A 17932-nucleotide genomic window follows, 5' to 3' on the forward strand; every position below is an offset into this window, starting at 1 on the left:
GCTGAAGGGCATCTTGGTTCTTTCCACAGTTTGGCGACCGTGGCCATTGCTGCTATAAACATTGGGGTACAGATGGCCCTTCTTTTCACGACATCTGTATCTTTGGGGTAAATGCCCAGTAGTGCAATTTCAGGGTCATAGGGAAGTTCTATTTTTAATTTCTTGATGAATCTCCACACTGTTCTCCAAAGAGGCTGCACCAACTTGCATTCCTAACAGTGGAAGAGGGTTCCCCTTTCTCCACATCCCTCCAACACATGTTGTTTTTTGTCTTGCTAATTTTGGCCATTCTAACTGGTGTAAGGTGATATCTCAATGTGGTTTTCATTTAAATCTCCCTGAGGGCTAGTGATGATGAACATTTTTTCATGTGTCTGATAGCCATTTGTATGTCTTCATTGGAGAAGTGTCTATTCATATCTTCTGACCGTGTTTTGATATGATTATCTGTTTTGTGTGTGTTGAGTTTGAGGAGTTCATTATAGATCCTGGATATCAACCTTTTGTCTGTACTGTCATTTGCAAATATCTTCTCCCATTCCATGGGTTGCCTTTTTGTTTTCTTGACTGTTTCCTTTGCTGTGCAGAAGCTTTTGATTTTGATGAAGTCCCAAAAGTTTATTTTTGCCTTTGTTTCCTTTGCCTTTGGAGACATATCTTGAAAGAAGTTGCTGTGGCTGATATCGAAGAGATTACTGCCTACTTTCTCCTCTAGGATTCTGATGGATTCCTGTCTCATATTGAGGTCTTTTACCCATTTCCAGTTTATCTTTGTGTACGGTGTAAGAGCATGGTCGAGTTTCATTCTTCTACATATAGCTGCCCAGTTTTCCCAGCACCATTTATTGAAGAGACTGTCTTTTTTCCACTGTATATTTTTTCCTGTTTTGTCGAAGATTATTTGACCATAGAGTTGAGGGTCCATATCTGGGCTCTCTACTCTGTTCCACTGGTCTGTGTGTCTGTTTTTATGCCAGTACCATGCTGTCTCGATGATCACAGCTTTGTAGTAGAGCTTGAAATCAGGTAACGTGATACCCCCAGTTTTATTTTTGTTTTTCAACATTTCCTTAGCGATTCGGGGTCTCTTCTGATTCCATACAAATTTTTGGATTATTTGCTCCAGCTCTTTGAAAAATACCGGTGGAATTTTTATTGGAATGGGATTAAAAGTATAGATTGCTCTAGGCAGTATAGACATTTTAACAATGTTTATTCTTCCAATCCAAGAGCATGGAATGGTCTCCCATCTTTTTGTGTCTTCTTCAATTTCTTTCATGAGTGTTCTGTAGTTCCTCAAGTACAGATCCTTTACCTCTTTGGTTAGGTTTATTCCCAGGTATGTTATGGTTCTTGGTGCTATAGTAAATGGAATCAATTCTCTTATTTCTCTTTCTGTATTTTCATTGTTAGTGTATAAGAAAGCCACTGATTTCTGTACATTGACTTTGTATCCTGCCACGTTGCTGAATTGCTGTATGAGTTTTAGTAGTTTGGGGGTGGAGTCTTTTGGGTTTTCCATATAAAGAATCATGTCATCTGTGAAGAGAGAGAGTTTGACTTCTTCATTGCCAATTTGGATACCTTTTATTTATTTTTGTTGTCTGATTTGCTGTTGCTAGGACTTCTAATACTATGTTGAACAAGAGTGGTGAGAGTGGGCATCCTTTTCATGTTCCTGATCTCAACGGGAAGGCTGCAAGCTTTTTCCCATTGAGGATGATATTTGCTGTGGGTCTTTCATAGATAGATTTGATGAAGTTCAGGAATGTTCCCTCTATCCCTATACTTTGAAGCATTTTAATCAGGAATGGATGCTGGATTTTGTTAAATGCTTTTTCTGCATCCATTGAGAGGACCATGTGGTTCTTCTCTCTTTTCTTATTAATTTGTTGTATCACATTGATTGATTTGCGAATGTTGAACCATCCTTGTAGCCCAGGAATGAATCCCACCTGGTCATGGTGGATAATCCTTTTAATGTGCTGTTGGATCCTGTTTGCTAGGATCTTGTTGAGAATCTTAGCATCCATATTCATCAGTGATATTGGTCTGAAATTCTCCTTTTTGGTAGGGTCTTTGCCTGGTTTGGGGATCAGGGTAATGCTGGATTCATAGAAAGAATCTGGAAGTTTTCCTTCAGCTTCAATTTTTGAAATAGCTTCAGGAGAATAGGTGTTATTTCTTCTTTGAAAGTTTGGTAGAATTCCCCAGGGAATCCGTCAGTTCCTGGGCTCTTGTATTTTGGGAGGTTTTTGATCACTTCTTCAATCTCGTTACTAGATATCAGTCTATTCAGGTTGTCAGTTTCTTCCTGGTTCAATTTTGGGATTTTATAGTTTACTAGGAATGCATCCATTTCATCTAGGTTGCTTAGCTTATTGGCATATAACTTTTGATAATGACTTCTCTTGGTTGTTTCTACTTCCTTGGTGTTAGTTGTGATCTCTCCCTTTTCATTCATAATTTTATTAATTTGGGCTTTCTCTCTTTTCTTTTGGATTAGTGTGGCCAATGGTTTATCTATCTTACTGATTCTTTCAAAAAACCAGCTTCTAGTTTCACTGATACATTCTACTGTATCTCTGGTTTCTACCTCATTGATCTCAGCTCTAATCTTGATTTCCCTTCTTATATGTGGAGTTGGTTTGATTTGATGTTGATTCTCCAGTTCTTTAAGGTATAGAGATAGCAGCTGTGTTCTGGATTTTTCAGTATTTTTGAGGGAGGTTTGGATGGCTATGTATTTCCCCCTTAGGACTGCCTTTGCTGTATCCCATAGGTTTTGGACCGAAGTGTCTTCATTCTCATTGGTTTCCATGAATTGTTTCAGGTCTTCTTTGATCTCCTGGTTGATCCAAGCATTCTTAAGCAAGGTGGTCTTTAGCTTCCAGGTGTTTGAGTTCCTTCAGAACTTTTCCTTGTGATTGAGCTCCAGTTTCAAAGCACTGTGATCTGACAATATGCAGGGAATAATCTCAGTCTTTTGATATCGGTTGAGTCCTGATTTGTGACCCAGTATGTGGTCTATTCTTGAGAAGGTTCCATGTGCACTTGAGAAGAATGAGTATTCTGTTGTTTTAGGATGGAATGTTCTGTATATATCTATGAGATCCATCTAGTCCAATGTGTCATTCAATGCTCTTGTTTCTTTATTGACTTTCTGCTTCGATGATCTGTCTATTTCTGAGAGAGGTGTGTTAAGATCTCCTACTATTAATGTATTCATATCAATATGACTCTTTATCTTGATTAACAGTTTTCTTATGTAATTGGCTCCTCCCATATTGGGGACATAGATATTTACAATTGTTAGATCATCTTGGTGGATAGTCCCTTTAAGAATTATGTCCTGTCCTTCTGTATCTCACTACAGTCTTTAGTTTAAAATCTAATTTATCTGATATGAGAATCACTACCCCAGCCTTCTTTTGAGGCCCATTGGCATGAAAGATGCTTCTCCATCCCTTCACTTTCAGGCTGGGTGTATCTTTTTTTTTTTTTTTTTTTAGTCTGGGTGTATCTTTAGGTTCAAAATGGGTCTCTTGTAGACAATATATGGATGGGTCCTGTCATTTAATCCAATCTGCAACCCTGTGCCATTTTATGGGCGCATTTAGGCCATTCACATTGAGAGTGATTATTGATAGATACGTTTTTATTGACATCGTGTTACCTTTGAAGTCTTTCTTTCTGTAGATTGTCTCTATATTTCTGTTCAATGCTATTCTGAGGATTTTTCCTCTTTTATAGAACCCCCCTTAATATTTCCTGCAGTGTCGGCTTGGTGGTTGCATAGTCTTTTAAGCCTTGCCGGTCTTGGAAACTCTTTATCTCTTCATCCATTTTGAATGTCAGTCGTGCTGGATAAAGTATTCTTGGCTGCATGTTCTTCTCAGTAGTGCCCTGAATATATCTTGCCAGCCCTTTCTGAATTGCCAGGTCTCTGTGGACAGGTCTGCCGTTATTCTGATGGGTTTTCCTTTTTAAGTAAGGAGCCTTTTTGTCCTAGTGGCTTTCAAGAGATTATACCTACAATTATGATTCCTCAATTTGACTATCAGGTGCCTTGATGTTTTTCTGGAATCTATAATCTTGGGTGGAGACTGTTCGGCCTCTAGTTCATGAACCCTGGTTCCATTCGCGAGATTGGGAAAATTTTCATGAAGAACTTGTTCCACTGTATCTTCTAGACTTCTTTCTTTCTCCTCCCCTTCAGGGATTCCAATAATTCTGACGTTGGAATGTTTCATGGCATTATTTATTTCCCTGATTCTGTTTGCATGGTTTCTAAACTGTTTGTTCCAGGCTTCCTCTTGATCCTTTCTGTTTGTCCTCCAGATCACTAATTCTATCTTCTGTCTCAGTTACCCTAGCTTTGAGATAATTTAAATTAGATTGGAACTCTTTGAGACATTGTGAACCTCAGCCCTGGTAGCTTTTAGCTCTGCCCTAACATTGTGAACATCCCTTCTGGTCGCTTTCAGCTCGGCCCACCTTGAGTTGTTTTTTGTGCATAGTTAAGAAGTAAGGATTCAAATTCATTTTCATGTAGGTAACCAGTTGTCTCTGCACTATTTGTTGAAAAATACTATGTTTTCCCCCACTGAATTATCTTATCACCTTCATCAAAAATGAATTGACCATAAATATAGAGTTTTATTTTTGGACTTTCTGTTCCATTGATCTCTATGGCTATCCTATGTTAGTATTACACCATCTTGATTAATGTGGCTTTGTAGTAAGTTTTAAAATTGTGTAGTGTAATTCTTGCAATTTATTATTCTTTTTCAAGATTGCTTTGCTATTCTGGGTCCATTCCATGTAAATTTTAAAGCTTTTCTATTTCTATAAAAATAGCTTGCTGGAATTTTCATAGGGGTTACAGTGAATTTGTAGATCAGCCTGTGAGGGATTGCCGTCTTACCACTATGGAGTCTTTCAATCCATGAACATGGGATTCCTCTTCATTTCTTTAGATCTTAATTTCTCTTAGCAATGTTCTGTATGTTTTGGTGTACAGGTCTTATACTCCATTTGGTAGGTTTATTTCTAAGTGTTTTAATTCTTTTTGATGCAGTTGTGAATGGAATTGTTTTCTTAATTTCATTTTCATATTGCTCAATACAGTTCATTTTAATCTCAAAATTTATATGGTGTATTTCCCCCAATTATTGACTAGTCCTGGCATTTATCTTCTAGTATGGTATATAATTTCATAGACCTACAGGAACCAGTCCCTAATACATATCTTCAGAACTGAACTCTGGGCAGTTAAATTTTAGGAGCAATTTTTGCCCTCAAATAATGAAACTCCTAAAAAATGTAAAGTATGTTAATATAGAAATAGTCCTGAGAATTTAATTTGAAGACATGACAAAATATTTATAGAAAGCTCTCTTAATAATGCTGGCTTGTGTTGCTCAACATTTCATTGATTTAAAAAAAAATTGTATAAATGTATTCCTTAATACATTATCAATCAGCAAATTAAGTAGACTTTGCTTATGTTGACAATTCTGGCCTCAAGTTAATGGTTTGTTATAGTGCTCATTGTGCCTCTGTCACACTGAAAAATGTAATTTAGTGGTTAAAAAAAATTGCACCCTGCAGTTATTAGAAAAAAAAGGAGATGTATTTTGGCAGGCTCAATGTACACTGTTTTTCTAGCCTTTCAGTATATAACCATTAGTTCTTAAGGTATAATCTTGCAAAATGTCTGTATGTCATAAGATAGAATGACGTATTCTTATACTTTAAAACTGAATAACATTGGGGCTTTTCCAATTGGCTGAAGAAAACTGAAGTATGTTGTTTCGAATTTTTCGTGTTTCTCTTGTGAAGTTTTTTTTTTAATCATTGGCACCAGCTATTGCTTATTGGCTAGTAAGCATTAATGAACACTAAAACAAATGACCAACTGCACATTAATAGAAAAATCTAGATTATCATGCTTACTTTGACAGCTTATTTTTACTATAGAATATTGCTGTTTTATATGATAAAATTAATGGTGTTTTGTGTTGCTCTGCTCCCAAGCAAATTGAGGACCACCAAGTTAAATAAACCATTAGAAAGGAACAGAAATGTGAATATACTATGTGTACTAATTTGCTTATAGACAGCAAAAACCTGTACCAGAATCTATAACCTCAATTTAATGACTACCTTGTATAGCACTTTTAAGCTGTAATGAGTAAAAAGCAGTTTTCACTTCTCTTCAACAAAACATAAATATCAAGTAGACAGTTATTTACCAGAAAATTAGAGCAAATCAAGAATGGTCTTGTCCACTCTTTTCAGTTTCTAAACAGATTATTTTTTCCTGTATATTCTAATAGTTAAAGCTATTAAATAAAACTGATGTTTTATAAGTCATATTGAAGTGAGAATGTAAGCTATTCTGTTCCTTGGACATTTTGACCTCAAATTAATGATGCATGACTTTTCCTCCTGTAGGCATGCTGCAGAAGAAGGTAGAAGAGGTAACACGGATTTTTGAGGATCATTGTCGTGCAGAGCAAGAACACAATATCAGAATTGCTTTTGATTGAACGACCACATATTCTGCATGCTGTTTTGGGATTATACTTTATCTACAAGTTTTTATGATGTGAAATAGAGTAGTATTCACAAGTAACTACTTAGTCTTTGGTTACAATGCAGTTGTCTTGTGGTTGGTTTGATTTTTTTTTTTCAGTTAAATATTGTGCTGTTGAGAATTATACTGTAGTTTGGCTTTTAGTAGTAGCAAACTGTGACTGTATTAGCCCTCTTGGCTCTAGGCAGTAACCTATTACATGTTGACTCCGTGTGTGTAATTTGTATCTTAAACTCTCCTAGATCCCATATTCTACCAGCAGCACACATTGTCCTTCTTCCTCTAACCAGATCATCGAGAGATGTTTGCCAAGAAATAGATTCCAGCTAGTCTTTACTGGGTGTCTGCTTTCAACATGTAGTGCTAGATACCGTAGTCTTTTTCCTCAAAGGAACTTACTGTCTAGTTTGAGATATAATTAATGCCTGTCTGTATGAAAACAGTATAGATAATACAAAGAAGTGTGTTATAAAGTATAGAAAGTGTGAGAAATTTGGAGAAGAAGAAATATTAGAGTATATTTAGTTCTTGAATTAGGTTATGTTTAAAAGCATAAGGTTCAGGCAATTCATATATTTTTGATGTACGGATAGTCTGGTATTTTATTTGGTTTTAGCATATAGTTGCTGGCTTTGGGACATTTGTTTTTCAAGAAAAAACCTTGTTCTTAGCTTGGGAACAGTCTGATCTCTTGTGTTACATGTTTTACCTGTCATAAATAAAGGTGATATTCTAAAAAATAAACATATAACGTGAAAGCAAACTTACTTAAAAGTTCTTGAGTGACTAGAGCTTAGTTGACTATAATTACTGAGCTAAATTTCTCTAATACTGACTGTACATGTGCAGGGGGGTCCTACACATATTACAGGAAGAAAATATCTTTGAAATGAGTACTAGTTATTTTCACCACCTTATAAGTAAACTAAATATCAACTTATATGACCTTTTCATTCCTACCCAAACTTCTCAAAGTAGCAGTGGTAAGCTTTTGTTACCACTCAAAACTTTAGAATATGAAAATAATCCAGAGACAATTTAATTTTGTGGATGATTTCTGTAGGCAAAGAGCTTTGGCTATAATTTTGAGTAATCTCCAGTTTTTGAGCCTAGTGTTATTTCTGTTATACTGTAGATAAGAGATTTTCCTTATTGTTTTTGGAGATTTAACTCTTATAAAGTAGTTGGTGTATGAATTAAGTTCTATGCTCAGTAAAAGGTACATAGTATATTAGTGGAAACACCGGATTTAGTCTTGTCCCTACTTAATTAACTGGACAAATAATTTCATTTTGGGTATCATCTTTCATCTCTCCCATGAAAGCATTTAATCATATGAATAAGGTCTTTCCAAGTAAAAGAAATGATTTTTCATTTCTCTGAAGCTTTGTGATTCCTTTATGTCCTTTCACAAATGATACATGCTAATTCTAAAGTTCCTCAGTGAAATGAGGGGCTCATGTATTCCTGCTGGATTTGTACTGGGAGTTCTAGGGGTTTTTTTTATTCCCCAAGAGCTGGAAAAACGATGGGTGGTGAGGGCTTCCAGATCAATGCAGTTAACAATATAAGATTTACTGGCAGAATCTCCATGTACTGGAATCTGGAGTCTTGGATTAATTCATCTCTAAGGTTCCTTTTGACTTGGATTCTAACGTGTGTCTAGAGAACATGACATTGTTGAACAAATATTAATTAAAAGATCGCAAATAACCCATTTTAAGGCAACATTTTTGTTAGGTACTAGAGTCTTGAGCCTCTTCTAACCATATTCAAGACCAGCTAGGACTTAGCTGAAGGAAAATTTCTTAAATTTGTCATGTTATTAAATTAGCCTTTTCTTTGTCCTTTGAAAAAGATGCTGTATTTATTTTCTCTAAAACAGCATTTATGCTATCTTATTTGGGGTATTTGAAAGACATGCACAGTTGATTTCTCTTAATATTGGATGAGTGATGCTAGCCCTCTTCTAGAGAAGAGTTTTGGTTTTAGCATCTTCTTCCACATCTGGAAATTATCATTGTTTCATAATGTACTCATCAGAAATGTGCTGCAAACAAAGCATCTGAAAAGGACAAACACTGAAAATATATCTGTGTTAAGGAAGAACTTCTGGCTTAATTAAACGAACCTTATTAAATTGTCAGAAAGACAAATAAGGCATATTTTTCAGTTTGTCATAAATTCTTCTGAGATGAAATTGTGAAATTACCTCATGGTAAGATGTCTGTGTCCATGAATAACATCTACAACTCTCAAAGCTTTTTGTGAACTGTCTCAAAGCTTTTATACACTGTCTCCCTTTAAAAGCAGGGAAAGGCATGCCGTGGGAAAAGAAATAGCTATTATTCCACAGTTAATACGTTTGACAGAACTAGAAATAGCCTGTTTTTCCTTCTAGTGCAATTTTCTGAATGTTTGTCCCTTGCTACCAACCCCTGGGACTAGCTACAGTTATACACAGGTACAGAGAGTACTTCCTCGTGACCTTGCTTTCAAGTTGCAGTTCCACTCTACATGTCTTTTTAGCCATTTATCCTCTACTCATCCCTCCTAGATGGATTCCTAATGAAGTGTGTATCTCTTCTGTGCCGATAGGATGTATGTCTTATTCGAAGTCGTACACATGTCTGGTATAGTATTTGTTCCACCCTTTGCCACTTTCCCAGGGGACAAACACACCAGCAGCTTTGGCAGATTTTCCCATCTACTTATGGATTGATGTGTCCATTGAACAGTTTGGTTGAGCAGCAGAATTCAGCCTCACCATCATACAGGATTTACCTGGTACAGGCTTTGGTATGACCCACACTTTGTGCATGCTTACATTCTTTCTGTGCTCTCTGCCGGAGCCACAAAATAGTACATGTTATACCAGCATTCATTCATCCGTGTCCTTCAAGAACATACATATAACAGGTTTTGGATAGCTCAGATACTTTCTGTGACCTTTTCAATCTGTAAGAAGTTCTTAGGAAGTACAGTGTCTTCTAGGAGCTGCTCTTTGTCTTATCCTCTAACTTGAGCATGGGAGTACAGAAAGTTTGAAGAAGTTCTACCAGATGACAGAATATTTGCTCATAGATGACCACCTATCAAGTGAATTTAAAACTATACTTTTATGTAACACTTTATGGTCACCCTATTCAGAGGTACTCTCCCAATTTTACAGATGAGGAAGCTGTCCTAGACCAGTTAAAGAAACTTCCTGACAATCACATAGTCATAACTTGCAAAGCAAAAGATCAAGTCCAAACTGCCTACTATGTTCTCTCTAACTATGGGAACTGAGAAATCCAAACAGTGTGCTCCCCAAACACATGATCTTTTTCTTTTTTTATTCTTTGTGGTATAAGAAGGGTCCCTTTAATTAAAAAAGAATGTTGACTAGGTAATAAATATTCAAAAATCAAAGGTATAAAAAGTGAAGTTTTTCCCCACCCTTTTTGCTAATCATCCAGCTCCCCTACCTGGAAGCATTCATTTATCACTGGTCTCTATGTTTTCCCAGAGGAATTTGATGCATACACAAGCATACATACATATAATCCCCCTCCTTTCTTTTTACACAAATGGAAGCATACTATTGATACTGTTCTGCACCTGGCTATTTCACTAAACATAATTTAGATTGTTCAGTAGCAGCCCACAGTAAACTCTGTCATCTTTAGGACTGCTGCACAGTTTTACATTGAATGGATTTATTACATTTGTGGGTATTTTATGTTTGCAAAATTTGGTTATAAACAATGTTGCACTGAATAACTTTACATGTAAAATACATATAAACTTGTATATGTGTATGAAATATATACACATAAAATACATATGTACATATATACATATTACACACACACACACACACACACACACACACACTTGACATATAGTATTGAGGATCCTATTCAGAGAGGTTGAATTTCTGTTCTGAAGGAAATGGGGATTTATGGTTTCAACTGTATCCTCACATTACCTTCCATAGAGGTTGTACCAATTTATGTTCCTACCAGCAGTGTGTAATGAGAGTGCTTATTTTCCCACAGTCTCAACAAAAGTAATGCGCCCTCAAACTTCTGGATCTTTATTAATCTTGTAGGTGAAAATGTTATTTTAGTGTACTTTTAATAAACTATTTTTAGAACAGTTTTAGATATATAGAAAAGTTGTATAGTACAGGGTTGTGTATACCTCCACTCATTTAACCTCTAGTGTTAACATCTTTATAATTCTGGTATATTTGTCACATCTAATGAATGTTATAAACTAAAGTGCATAGTTTATTCATGTTTTTTTAGTTATTACCTAGGGCCCCTTTTCTGTTCCAGAGTCCCATGCAGGATATCACATTACATTTAGTCTTTATGTCTCGTTTGGTTCCTTTCGCTGACACGTTCTCAGACTTCCCACGTTTTTGATAACCTGCACAGTTTTGAGGAGTACAGGTCATATATTTTATAGTCCTTGTACTTCGAAATTTCCATCGCACTTATTAAGTGAGATTAAACTTCTTTTCATATACTTAGGGATGTTCGTATTTCCATTTCTGGGAGCTCAGAGGTCACGGTCTTAACCACTATGCTATACCTCTCTCTTGATTCAACCTAATCTTCAACTAAACATTCATAAGGACTTCTGATTCTCAGGGTAGGAAGTACAACATCTCCTAAGCTTCTGTTACAGTTAGTGCAGGTGATCTGGTCAAACTTGTGTCTGATCACGGACTACACTGCAGAGGATGGATCAGGGGCCCAGCTGGAAACAGCGGGTAGGCTCGATAATAAGTCCTTGAAAGCAGAAGCAGGGTTGTTAATAGGCATACATTGGAGGAAAAATAGAGGAGCCAGGATTTGGCTATTTTGAATGAGACAGTCAAGAAGTCTCAAATGACTCCTAGCTTTATGAGCTGGATATTTTGGGTGCTGCCGTTAACCCGCAGGAGAAATATTTAAACAACTTACAACACCTCATTCAGTAGAGTACGTACTCTCGGTTTCTTTAGCTCTGAGCGACTACAATTCCCAGAGCCCCGCACTCCACCACAATCCCCTTAGAGTCTGCCGCACAGAGTTCTGGGACTTGAAGTCCGCGGCCTATTCACCCAAGTTAGAGATAGGGGCCTGTGGAAACATGAAGAGGTAAGGGCTTCTCTGAGAGCAGGCGGCGAAGGGAGCTCTCATCTACCTTTTAACTTTGAAAATGGCTTTTATGACTTTGTGTTTGGGGTATGTCACGTTGTCGGGATGCGATTTCGTGTGAGCGGGAAGACAAAAGAGGTGGGAGGAGGGGAGACGGGCTAGACAGGCCTGCGGGGCGAAGTTCAGGAAGGGCCTCCGTCGCCGGTTCCCGTAGGAATGCCTTGCCAGCACAGGCATCTAGGCCACGGCTCCGGCCCCGGGAGCTGCACGGATGCTGTGGCTTCTTACTACTTCACACGGACCCACCCAGGTAAAAGGGTCTTGGCCGACTGATGCCCAGTGCGGGAGAAAGCCAGGCCAGCTCGTCCCCGTCCCGCCCTACCTCCATCTCATCCTCGGAAGGGCACACGGTGGGGGCGGGAAGGGGGGTGTCTTTTTTTTTTTTTTTTTTTTTTTGCAGTGTTTGTTTACTAAGGAAGACTTTCTCGGGCCCTGAGAGCATGTAGAGCTTTCAAATCTTAACCTAAGCTACTGATACTTTGTTTCTAAAAATTTAGACGGAAAGTACAAAACGGGCTCAGTGTATCATAGGGAAAGAAAAGCAGCGCTGTAAGCAGTTCCCCCTACTGGTTCTGCAGGAAATGGCAGCTTTAACTTAGCTGGTCATTGTTGAAAGCCGGAGCTTCACAGTTGTTGACAGTACACAATGGCTTTTTTAAAGGATCCTCATTAAATTAGTTTTGGATTCATTGCAAAGTAGAATAATCACTCTGGAATAGAGCGGTGCATTTAAAGTTCTGATATTATGCTCTCCTGTATTGTTGGTTTCTGCATCTTTTTTTTTTTTTTTAAAGATTTTATTTATTTATTTGACAGAGGGAAATCACAAGTAGGCAGAGAGGCTGGCAGAGAGAGAGGAAGGGAAGCAGGCCCCCTGCTGAGCAGAGAGCCCGATGTGGGACTCGATCCCAGGACCCCGGAATCATGACCTGAGCCGAAGGCAGCGGCTTAACCCACTGAGCCACCCAGGCGTCCCTGGTTTCTGCATCTTTTAAACAAACGTTTCCCTTCCTCAAAATGACTTTTAAAAAAATGCTTATTGTGATATTTCATACATGCAAAATAATGCATATGTACAGTCTAAAGAATAATAATAGATTCGGACCCACTAAAGCTTTAGAAATAGAACATTAGCAGTATCTTATGGGTCCCTTGGGGGCGCCTGGGTAGCTCATTCGGCTGGGCCTCTGCCTACAGCTCTGGTCATGATCCCAGATTCTGGGATGCAGCCCCTCATCCAGCTCCCTGCTCAGCGGGGCCTCTGCTTATCCCTTGACCCCTCACACTGCTTGTGCTCTCTCTCACTCCCTCTGTCTGTCTCTCAAATAAATAAAATTTTTTAAAAAGTCCCCTGTGTGCCCTTCCCTGATTGCTTCTCTTTCCTCCTTTCTCCCTGAGGGGATCACCATCCAGAATTTGGCTTTAATCATTACCTTGCTTTAAAAAAAAATAGGTCCACCACAGATGAATTTATCTCTAAACAAAATGTTGCCAGTGTTATCCATTTTTGAATTCTGTAAATGGATACAGACTATATGAATTTTTCTGTGACTTGCCTTTATTTCACTCAGCATTTCTTTTTGAGGTTCATGTGTACCGGTGTAGTTAACTAGGGTTTATTCCTTTCAAAGCCACTTTAAACATAGTAAGAAATTTCAGAATTTTAAATAATAAATAAAAATTGAGATACTTAGAAGGAAGTTTTTTTAAAACCATGGGCCTAAGGAAGGATATTTTAAAATTTTCTAAAAATAGGCCTCAGTCTTTCTAGAGTATGAGATCTTGCTCATAACCCAAATGGTAAAGGACTGTTTTATAAAGAAGGTATTTCATACTTGTTTTTCTCTTGGAATTAACTCATTTCATTTTTGTCTATTATCATCTGTTGTTGCATGCTCTACTGGTCCTGCTATTTACACTCTAGTAAGAGTTTTTCAGTTACTTAGGATTGGCTAGTTTATAGCATTACCTAGATTTCTACAGAGTAGTGCCTCAGCTATAAAGTGTCATGACTCTCTTTGCATTTGTTTCTATACTCTCTGGAGATCTGCTCCTCTTTCACAGCTCCAGATCCTGCCAATACAGATGACTCGAGATTTCCATGTCCAGCCTCAGACTCTCACCTGTACAATTCTTCCATCTCCCGGTTTCCTGTTAGCCAGTATCACTTATACTGTCACCTCAGACTCAGTATGTCTTTCATACTGAGCAAACAAATATCAGCATTCCTGATATTTCATGCTGGCGTGTCAGTTGTAATAGGTAGTTGACTCAACCTGGCTAAGACAATACTCACTTTCCCCTTCTGAAAACATTTATTCCATCTGGCTTTTCCTCTTTCCTTCATTGGTACCATTATTCTCATAGTTATGCAGCTTGAACTTTCAGGTTTATCTTTGACTTCTTCCCTACCCCTGCCTTCAAAAGGCCTCGCTCATCTAAGTCTCCTTTTCTGTTTCCACTATTACCACGCCAGTTTGAACTTTCTTTGTGTTATGCTCGACAAATTTAAAGTGTTTCCCAACTCATTATTCTGGTTTCTTTCCTATGAATCCACAAGACATAGTATAACCACATTCATTTTCCTAAACCATCATTTGTACCCTGCCACTTAACTGCCTAATAAATTGCTTTCTAATACCTATACATGAAGACCCAGGCCCCTTAGTTGGAGTATTTAAGGCCATTCAAAATCCGTGTCTAATTACCCCCTCCAAGATTATCTCCTAGTGCTTATATGTGAATGCCAACTGAAGGGAGCTTCCTATTCCCCAGAACATATTTCTGTCTCTTCTTATTCAGCCTCCCTTTTCTTTCCTTCATCATACCCAGTCCTTCAAATGCCAGTTTAAGAATTACCTTTCCAAAGTCTTCATTTACCATCCTAGCTCCCAGTTATCTCGTACTTTTCTCATCCTCCCTCTCTCCCCTTCCCTCTCCCCCCTTCCCCGCATAGGCATACAACACAACACATATACACAGGCCCTAAATAAATTGCAAGCTTCTTGAGGATAGGGACTGTGCCTTGAATATCTTTGACTGCATCAGTACCTAGCACAGTGCATTGCATGGAAGTAGGTATTTAGTAAACATTTGTAGGATGAGTGAATGATGAAGGGCAACAAACAGAAGGGTGTCTTCAAACAAATGGGGTCACTACTGGTAGATGATATAGCTAAAGAACATGTTTTGAGATTGACTATTTCTTCTGCTTTCTGTATACATTCTTATATCTGCTCCAGGGTAAATAGCTGTGTGAAAAGTGGTGAGCATGTCCTGGAGGAGTTGGAAACAGAAGGGGAGAGGCAGCTGAAAAGCCTCCTTCAGCATCAACTTGATACCTCTGTCTCCATTGAGGAGTAGGTATTGATTTTGCGAACAGGTAGAGTATCATAGACCCTCACCTCCAGGTGGCCGACGCCTCTGAAAGGCGGGATGGAACACTCCTCTCCCACTCCCTTTTCCTTGGCCAACTTCTACTTATTGGACAGCATTTTGCTTCTGTGTCTCTTCCTCTGGGAAGCCTCCCATATCCCACTAAGTCTGGGCTAGGTGTCCGTTCCTGTCTTCCCTTAACATACATAACACTTATAACCCAATAAGATCATTGTCTGTTAACTTGATTCTCTTCTGCAAAAGCAGAAACCATTTTTATCTTTTTTTGCCGTTAAATCCTCCGTACCTGGCCCAGTGTCTGATGTGTAGTAGGTATTCAGTAAATATTTGATTCATTCATTTATTGGCCCTGGGTGAGGGGAAGAAGGACGGAATTCCATGTCATTGCAGTGGTGCTTTCAGCCTAGAAATAGGCCATGAGAGAGAAATCGCTAGTATGTTCCATTGTGCCTCTTTTAATGGCTAGTCCTATTTCTGTAAATTGTGGTAACCTGAAAATATTCTTAACTTGCTTCCTGCTTGTTTTGCAGATGTGTGTCTAAGAAAGAGAGCTTTGCTCCTGGTACTATGTACAAGCCCTTTGGGAAGGAAGCAGCTGGGACTATGACTTTGTCCCAGTTCCAGACACTGCATGAGAAGGACCAGGAAACTGCTTCTCTTAGGGAACTGGGGCTCAATGAAACAGAAATCTTGATCTGGAAGAGCCATGTTTCAGGTGAAAAGGTGAGTGGGGCCATTTTTATTTTTCCTAAAGAATCAAGGGGAAGATCGCTTCCTTTAACACTGAGAGCCTTTTCATTTTTAGTTCTTACCAAACTGAGCTCTGTATATGAGTTTTCTTTGGTTTCTGTGATAGGGGTCTTGGTAAAGAGAATGTCTTCCTTGACTTTTTCACTAACACGTCTATGAACAGTCACCTCTGGTCCTTCACCAGCTTCTTTTTTATCTGAGGCATTAGATCATCACTTTCAGGCTGTGTTCTCTATGACACATGCCATCTCATTTCTCTGGTTTCAGAGGACAAGACTGAGGGCAACCCCGGAAGCAATCCAGAACCGTCTTCAGGATATTGAAGAAAGGATCTCGGAGCGTCAGCGCATCCTCTGCCTACCACAGAGATTTGCCAAGAGCAAACAGCTGACCCGGCGAGAAATGGAAATCGAAAAGTCTTTATTTCAGGGAGCCGATCGGCACTCCTTCCTCAAGGCTCTTTATTACCAAGGTATGTGATTGCCACTGACTTTAATGTGCTCTTTCACTGAGAGAAAGATTTAACAGCAGGACATTAAATATGAAGAGTTAGTGAAGGGAGTAGGGGAAGGACAAACAGTCAGTCTCCTTGAGGAATGTATATGTCCGTGGCAGACACAAATACGTACATAGTCAGTTGTAATACCACATGGAAATCACTGATACAGAGATGTGAATAAAATGCTAAGGGAGCACAGAACATTGAACATGGAAGTCTAGTTGGGGGGAGTCAGGAGTTGACATTTGTACTAAGTCTTGATAGAGCAACAGTCATTTGTCAGGTAAATAAGGTAAGAGGGCATTACAGATAGTAGGTGAACAGGAACAGGTCTGTGAAGGGACATAGTGCATCTAGGGGACAATGAGAAATTCATTGTGGCAGGAAGTATGGGGCACAGCAGGGGATGCGAGGGAGTGACACTGGAAAGGGAGGTGAGGCTAGACTGTGAAGAGTCTTTGGGCTGAACTGTATATGAGCACAAAATACATAGATAAATGTTATGCATCTTAACCAGAAAGTATTAGTTTAACAGATAAGTTTTGCTAGGCACTGTGGGAGGTGCTCAGAAGTTTAGGAAATCGTTCCTGACCTTGTAGCAATTATAGTCTGGTTGGAGAGAGAACCATGTAACATTTGGTGACAACACTGGATATAGTTGTTAAGTGCTATAGTTCATAGGAGGGAAAGGCCACCGTGCTTTGGCATAACTGAAGAAGGCCTCTCAGAGGAGGTAAGATTTCAGTGCTCTTTTAATACTACCTATTCTGTAGTAAGGAGAAGGAAGAGCAATTCATTTGCAGCAGATGGTATGAACACTATTGCGTGTTTGGGGCTCTTGTGAAAGACCAGGTTAGAAAGGTAGCTAAAAATTTAAGACCTTATTTGGTGGGTAGTAGAGACCTGTACAGAGTCAGTTATTCGGATAGTTTGGATATGGTGAAAGGATTCTGAGCCAGGAGTAACCCGGTAAAAGCAGTATTTGAAAAGAATGAATCTAGTGGCCAAAAAAATAGGATGAGACAGAGAAAGAACTGAAAGCAGCGAGAAGGATTTAGGAGGCATTATGGTCATCTAGGCATGGAGATCTAGACTAGAATGATGGCAGTGGTATTGGAAAGAGAGGTAGGTGTGGTTATAAGAGACATCACAAAGGAAGAACTGAGAATGAAGGAGGAGGGTCGAAGGTGAGGTCAGAGACAACCCAGATGTTTTCAAGCCTGTGTGACTTTTTAACAACTGGCAAAATTAAGGAAGTCTTTATGGGGAGTTTCTGATGAAAGACGAGTTCAATTTGAAACATGTTGATTTGGTAAGAATGGCAGGATCATTAAATGCACATATTGAGAAGGTGGTCGGAAATGCAGCAGGGAAGTCAGTGGAGTAGTCAGAGCTGGCTGCATAGACGTGGGAATCACGGACACTCAGGTGGCAGACAGGTAAAGCCATGAGCATGAATGAATGCTTTGTTAGAGACAGAGACCATAGACG

General features: G+C 38.8%; 2 protein-coding genes across 7 annotated transcripts in view; both read left to right on the forward strand.

Moving 5' to 3' along the window:
- The window catches only part of NUP62CL (nucleoporin 62 C-terminal like), a 104421-nt gene extending 97076 nt beyond the window's left edge, over positions 1-7345 (forward strand). For both annotated transcript variants that reach the window (XM_045068316.1, XM_004769007.2), the window contains one exon: positions 6460-7345. In XM_045068316.1, coding sequence (XP_044924251.1) covers positions 6460-6554 — 95 coding nt within the window. In that variant the 3' untranslated portion in view covers positions 6555-7345. The remainder of the gene's footprint in view (positions 1-6459) is intronic.
- Positions 7346-11689: 4344 nt separating this feature from the next.
- RBM41 (RNA binding motif protein 41) overlaps positions 11690-17932 on the forward strand; it is a 58720-nt gene continuing 52477 nt past the window's right edge. For 4 of the 5 annotated variants that reach the window (XM_013064845.2, XM_045068244.1, XM_004769005.3 and 1 more), the window contains exons 1-4: positions 11745-12046; positions 15039-15155; positions 15723-15915; positions 16210-16414. In XM_013064845.2, the coding sequence (XP_012920299.1) occupies positions 11826-12046; positions 15039-15155; positions 15723-15915; positions 16210-16414 (736 nt within the window). In that variant the 5' untranslated portion in view covers positions 11745-11825. The other variant, XM_013064846.2, reaches the window with a different exon arrangement.

Source organism: Mustela putorius, unplaced genomic scaffold (assembly GCF_011764305.1).
Source record: "Mustela putorius furo isolate JIRA1106 unplaced genomic scaffold, ASM1176430v1.1 tig00003901_pilon_pilon_pilon, whole genome shotgun sequence".
In the NCBI taxonomy this organism is placed as follows: domain Eukaryota; kingdom Metazoa; phylum Chordata; class Mammalia; order Carnivora; family Mustelidae; genus Mustela; species Mustela putorius.